The sequence below is a fragment of the Pseudonaja textilis genome, unplaced genomic scaffold (genome assembly GCF_049901715.1).
Source record: "Pseudonaja textilis isolate UNSWEBS1 unplaced genomic scaffold, rPseTex1.2 PTEXCTG194, whole genome shotgun sequence".
In the NCBI taxonomy this organism is placed as follows: Eukaryota; Metazoa; Chordata; class Lepidosauria; order Squamata; family Elapidae; genus Pseudonaja; species Pseudonaja textilis.
Genome location: NW_028262513.1, coordinates 708 through 7,644, shown reverse-complemented (window position 1 = coordinate 7,644; position 6,937 = coordinate 708). Strand labels below are relative to the sequence as shown.

The 6,937-nt window shown below is 39.6% G+C and overlaps 1 protein-coding gene across 1 annotated transcript; it reads left to right on the top strand.

Annotated features, from left to right (window-relative positions):
• Positions 1 to 521: 521 nt before the first annotated feature.
• TMT1A (thiol methyltransferase 1A) lies at positions 522 to 5,903 on the top strand. Its single transcript, XM_026711166.2, has 2 exons — positions 522 to 1,623; positions 4,939 to 5,903. The coding sequence occupies exons 1-2, from the start codon at positions 1,132 to 1,134 to the stop codon at positions 5,173 to 5,175; spliced, it is 729 nt and encodes a 242-aa protein (XP_026566951.1). The 5' UTR covers positions 522 to 1,131; the 3' UTR covers positions 5,176 to 5,903.
• Positions 5,904 to 6,937: the final 1,034 nt, after the last annotated feature.

Below are 6,937 nucleotides of genomic sequence, written 5' to 3'. Positions count from 1 at the left end.
TCATGCTTGAGCAGGGATTGGACTCTGTTATTTTGTTCTGTTCTGAAACTAGAGTGCCTCTCTGGCTTCATCAAACAGCTTCTCCGATTCCACATTGCCACTTATTTTTCTTAAATTGTTCTAGACAACAACATATTTTCATAATGAAATAATGAGTGGAATGCCTAGATACATGAATTAGTCCAATTTCTTTTAAAAAAAATCTTTCTTGCAACTCCTCTCTGTACCACTGCACTTTTTTCCCAGTTTCTCTATCCCAAAGTAGGGTACATATTTTTCAAAATTACTTTGACAGGGACCATACATCCTTTATTATAAAGGACAGTCCTTTATTTCATAGAGCTGTCTTTTAAGTTTATTTGTTTATTTTCTTGGTTTTGCTCTAGAATTTTCCTTTGTAAAGCTAAGTTTTCAATGCACATGCACACAACGCACTGACACTTCTGAATCTGCTTCTGATTTGTCCATTTTTCTGATTTGTCCTTTATTGTTTTCTAAGAAAATATTGTCATTGTATTTTTGGGCACAGCTCCAGCTTCTTTAATTCTGAAACATTTCTGCTATCAGTTGTTTCTCACAAAAATCTGCAATAAGACTTTGGAGAGTTATTGATATTAAAGAAATCTAATTTCCTTCTATTTGATGTGGATTTTTATGCTATTAAAGCTTGTTATAAAATAAAAATACAAAAGTTAGAAAGCTAAGGGAAATAAGTGTGCAGAAAGAAAGATAAAAAAGTAACTTCCAACTTTTTATAGAGCAGTAAACTACAAAAAAAATATGATCTCAACTTTTTGGTTTACATTTCTAAACATTTGAAGCTGTTTCTAGAACAAAATCATTCTAATTATCAAAACCTGAAATCAAAGTTTTTTTTTCCAATTGCAAGCAAAGATGTCTAATTTCTTTTCATAAGAAATCCATTCCTACTCCCACTCCATTCAAAGCTAAAAAAAAATTTTTGAAGTGGCTTGAAAGAGTCGCTGTCGCTTTAAGGAAGAACTGGAACAGATCCCAACTGGAAACCGGATGTGAACGGTCACTTACGAAACGCCATTAAAGGAACAGGGAGTATTTGAAGCAAACCACCGAAGGAGTCAAGCTGGAAGAGTTTTTGTTAAACTGGTGAAGATGCTGATTCTCGTCCTCCAACAATGCATGAAAATCCTCATCCTGCCAATCTATGTGCTTGCCTATTTTGGCTTATGGGATCCTATTTGTAAAAAAACCTTCCCATTTTTCATGAAGAAGCTGAGCAAAAGCTACAATGTAAAACTGCACAAAGAAAAGGAGACGCTGTTCAAGAACATGCAGGACTTCACCGACCCATCGGGAAAGCTCCACCTGCTAGAGATTGGCGTGGGCACTGGCACCAACTTTCAGTTTTATCCCCCCAACACTCGCGTGACCTGCGTGGACTACAACCCCAACTTCCAAAATTTCCTCCTGGAGAGCATGGCTCAGAACACGCACCTCCACTTCGATAATTTTGTAGTCGCCTCCGCCGAGAACTTGTCTTCTGTGCCGGACAACTCTGTGGACGTGGTGGTTTGCACGCTGGTGCTTTGCTCCGTGAACAGCCCCCGGGCTGCCTTGAAGGAGGTTCTGCGAGTGCTCAAACCGGTAAGTCAAAAGGCAGAGAGGGAGAGTTAAGTCTCCTTAAGTCTGGTCTCTCCAGACCACCAAATAATGGGCACTAGGCAGATGTGCATGCTTTGAAAATAATGGGCTCTAGGCAAGATGTGCATGCACACTATGGCTTTAGATCCCACAATAACAAAACCTCTTTGTTGCTCTTTATGCTGCTCATTTTCAGGCTTAACCTAAACAGGATTCCTTCTTTTCAAGCAGCCGGACCTTTTCTGCCTGCCTTGTGTTTCTGAATCAATTTCAGACTGTATACAACAACTTTAATGTTAGTAAATGATAGCAAGCTACTGGCCTGAGATAGGAGCCTGGTTGGTACTTCAGTTGGTACATTTTCAGAAAAGACAAGGTTGAAGCTAGATTGAAAAGTTAAAGCAACATCTCTGTGAAATGAGAAACCACTTTTGAATGGTTTCCAAAAATGCTCTCCCCATGTGGAAGTCTGCATGAAACCATCAGGGATCAAGTTAGATTTGGAGGAGACTGGAGTAGGAACCAGAGTAGATCAAGCTGATACTGTAGCAGGAGGACCAGGAGGGTTACATGAGGAAAACATGGGATGGGTGGAAGCATGATGCTGTCACAGCACAAGCTGTGCCCATTTGTCTGCTGTGGCAGAACACTATTTTGGGAAGGTTTTTTTTGGCTAGTCTCTGATCCTGCAGCAAAGTCTGTACAGCACGATATCTTAAGTAAATAGACGAAAGACTGCCCTTCACCTTTAAACAGAAGTTTAAAATGCTGCCCTAAATCTGCAATTTCCTTGCAGAATTTCAAAACTCTGTTGATCTAGTGTTAAGAAGCACAAAGAGAGGCTGGGGATAATATGCACTCCAGTGGCTTTGGAATGCTGTATGTATATTGATATATTATGCAGTTTGAGAAATTAAGTATCCAGACCTTACATGTTTGCTTGTACAGAGAAAATTAGTCATTTCCATGGGTGGAATAGTTATTCTGTGCTGTAGTCTGTAATCAAATAAATCATCCAGCAAAGCCAGCATTATCTTCCAAACAGGAATTGTGGGGCCTGGAATGTGAGTAAAATGCAGATACTATTCTTAACAGGGTATTTGTCCAACTAGCTAGTTTTTCTCCAAAGAAATATAGTGTTTATTTAGCTTTATTGTGTTTATGGACATCCTCAGCCTCATTTTAATATACCCTGTCTATCAGGATCATCTGAAGAAGGTATAAAATGGCTCATGATCATTGGTCATGGCTCATAAAATGTCTCATGATCTGCTCAAAGAACGAAGAGTCTAGGGCAAACAGTCAAGTGTCACCCCAAAACATGCCAAGGAACTGAAAATCAAAAAGCATAGAAAAGTAATGGCTGATCAAGCATAGCAACAATCCTGGCAACATGAAGTTCAAGAATGAGTCACAAGGCTCACAATGTTTCAATGTCTTTGGTTTTGGTTTTTCAGGAAATGATTCGATGCCAGAAGTTCCAATTTTCGTATAAACCAGGTCACAATTCAGGCAGTGGTGGAATTCAAATAATGTAACAATTGGTTTTCTGCCCTAATGACCGGCTGGGTAGGGGTGACTGGGTGGGCATCGCTAACTTGACATCCTTCACATTGAGGGGCCTTGCCCAGCCTCTTCTCGTCCCTCCCCTCCCAGCCACTCCTTGCCTGGCAGCTTACTTTTAGGTTCATGTAAGTAAAAATTAGCACCTGCTGCAATGATAAATCTGTATTTTAATCCAGGCAAAACAAAACAGAAGCAGTATAAGAATAATTTAGTATCTTGTTTCTAAAATAGCAGTAAGTTTATGGAGGAAGAGAATAGAATACAATTGAATGGAAGACAGGAACTCCGAGAGAGCTCATCAAGGACGAAGGAGAGACTGGTTTAGCAAATGTAAACTTTTTGAGAACTTTATGTTAATTTTTAAGGTATGTACTCCGCCTTGAATTATTTGTTAAAATAATGAAAGATATAAATAAAAAATAAAAGAATAATTTATTCAAATTTTGAGTTTGATATGTGGAAATATATTGAACTGGTTCTGCTGCTACTTCGTCACGATCCTTAAATAAAAAGGCCAATTCTGTAGTTTTCCTAGAATTTGAATCTCCTGTAAATCATTAATGGCTAAATTGCATTCCAGCTTCATTTTGTCTCTATATTAATTATTGCTTCATGTCCCCTTCTTCTTGTGCCATATGCGTCATTGGATGTTGGCTTGAAAAAAGTATTCATCACAGATTGTCTATGTTCCTTGAAGAAGTCTACAAATCTGTCATCTCTACCATTTCTGATTCCTAAGCCAAAGTTTCCAACTACAAGGAGCATCACTTCCTTCTCCCACTTTTGCATTGAAGTCCCTCATGAGTATTGTGATATTATTACTTTTTAGGGTTTTCACTGCTTATATCTTCAAAGAACTTCTCTAAATCTGCCTTATCACTGTCAGCCAGGGGAATATAAACTTGTATAACATTCGTATTTACTGGAGTACTATTTATTTGGATCATCATCACTCTATCGGATACAGGAATAAAGGACTAGATGCATTTATTTACAAGATTGTTTATAATTATAGCTACTCCATTTCAATGGTGTTTACTATTTCACCAGAGTAGTAGATAGTATAATCTCCTATTCTACACATTCCATTTTCAGGCTAGTGCATTTCACTCACTCTCAATACAGAGATATTGTATTTGGACATTTCTTTGATAGTGTTGTGTGTTTTCCCAGATTCATATAGACTTCTCAAGATTCCATGGTCCAATTCATAGTTTTGGTTTTATCATGCTTCTAGTGGACCGGGAAATTCTTAACACCCCTGTCCCATTTAAGGGGCACCCAGACTCGGAGCCATGTTTTTGTCACCATTAACAAGATTTTCCTGGGAAATATATAGTGTAGTAGCCTTTGCTTTCTACACCACTGTGCACACGCTGTTTAAGCGTCTGCCACCACAGTGTGTGCTGTTCTTCTGAAGCCATTCTGACCAATGTCGTCTTCGCCTTCAGATAATAAGTCAGCTGCCACTCACCAGGACTGTTGGTCCACGGGATTTGATTCCCTCCAACCCACCATTACAGCATGAAAGCCATATTGGGTTGGGGGGGTCAATCTGCCACCTAGGAATGTGTTTTGTGGGGGTTCCAGGCTCCCCCTAAGAGTTCATGTCCCCAGGAAGTTACATAACAACTTGATTACAGTGTCAATTTTTATGTAAGTTCAAAGCATTATTATTATTATTATTATTATTATTATTATTATTATTATTATTATTATTATTATTATTTTGTATTATTTTACTTTTTTCAGGGTGGTGCGTTCTATTTCATGGAACATGTAGCAGCTGACAGATCAACCTGGACCTACTTCTGGCAACAAGTCTGTGACCCTAGTTGGAGATATGTAGGAGATGGATGCTCCTTGTTAAAAGAGACCTGGAAAGATTTGGAGAATGTGGGGTTTTCTAAACTGAACTTGCAACACATCATAGGACCGTTGTTCCTAAGTATAGTTCGTCCCCATATTTATGGATACGCTGTGAAGTAATTTAAGAGAAAGCATCTTTCTCTTAAAAATTAGATATCTGACTTTAAGGAATTAACAGTGACAATGCATAGGCTGCAATAAGAAAAGTGTTTCCTCTATTCTATGCAATTCAGAGTGGAGAAAGGCTCCTAAAGCTTCAGGCCGCACTAAACCTAAATGGTACCTTGGATCAGGTTTGGAGGGAGGGCAAATAAATGTTCAAATTCATATGAAAGAATAAGAATATAAAAGAATTAATATAAAAATATAAAAGAAAAACAATCCTACTATCAAAAGACCGTGTGGGGGTGAAAAAAGCCACCCGCCATTTTGCTGTGGCACCACTCAGTCCACCATGTCAACTTCCTAGGAAGGAAAGCTAGAGGAGGCCTGTTTTGGGGTATTACTCACAACCTGTGTGGCGTTCTCTAAGAACAAACTACTAATGGACCAAGCTCTAATAGCTTAAGCACAAGCAGAACAGGGAATCTTGCTTAAATAATACTTCAGGCAGAAGCTTCTGTTGGTCTATAGCAGAGGCCTACCCAGAAAGGTTTTTCTCAGATTCTTACCCCTTGTAGTTGTGGAACAGGTACAATTCTGCATTATATTGGCATGGGATTAGACTGAAAGCTAAGGCTCAGAATTTAGAAACGGGTAATATATCAAAGCTTGCTAACTGCTGAATTGTATATTATTTCCTTGTTTTACTTATCATGCTTTTCATTTTCAATAAAAAAGAGCTTGGGGTTTGGGGTTTTTTTTTTTTTCTCTCTCTTTGGTGAACCTTGTCTCATGACTTTTTCTGTGAATGGCAAATGCAAATATTAAGTCTCCTGGTGGGCTGCTGCCTGATTGGACTGGTTCGGGCAAACCAGTAGTTGTTATCACGGTCTGGGCCTACACACCTGCCCTTGCACTATCCTGTCCATGAAGGGCACTCTCACTACCAGCGAACTGGTTGTGAACATAAGTGCAGCCCATCTCTGCCTGGTTCTGAGGTAAATTGTGGGTTGTGTAACTGACCTTTGGAAAAGACTGATCCACAATAATCACTTTTAAGTGGGGACTGAGAAGAAGTATATTGTTAAACCTTCACCTGTTACTACCACATTTATAGAAACATTTTGGGAAAACAATTTGGCACTTCTATTTAGCGCCATCCCATCCTATCTATTATTTACAACAGCTCCCAGGTTTGTGGCTAACTAATGAAAAGTAGTGCAGCCCAAAGACTCTTCCCTGTTGATGGTCAAACATAAGGCAAGTGAATAGCATCTAATTGGATTTGCATACAAATGTATGGTGTTCTGCTTCTAAATGAAACATTTAAAATAGTGAATGAAATCAGGTAATCAAATTCAAGGCCTGCGGACCAGATCTGGTGCTTAAATCGGTTTGCAATTTGAATGGTTCTCACTGCCCCTGGGATGGGGATCTTCTCCAGATTTGCCCTGATTGGTACTGGTTCCTGGTCATGTTGATCTCTGCCTCCTCCGCTATGAGGTACCATTTGTGTAGGTGATTTGGGACACCTCGGGCCAGGCAGGTAGTGTAGACATCATTGTTCAGCCCATCTTTAAACCAGGTCACCAGGATGTCCTCTGGCCAATCTAAGTGGCAAGCAAAATCACAAAATTCCTCATTCTGCCATGTGTGGCGCCCTTGCTTTACAACCCTGATGCGATTGTGGGCTTTGCGATCAGCAAGGGGGTCTTCAAAGCGACGCCACAGGGCGACCATGAATCGGTCGAAGTTCCGCAGCTCAGGAGCATCGGCATTA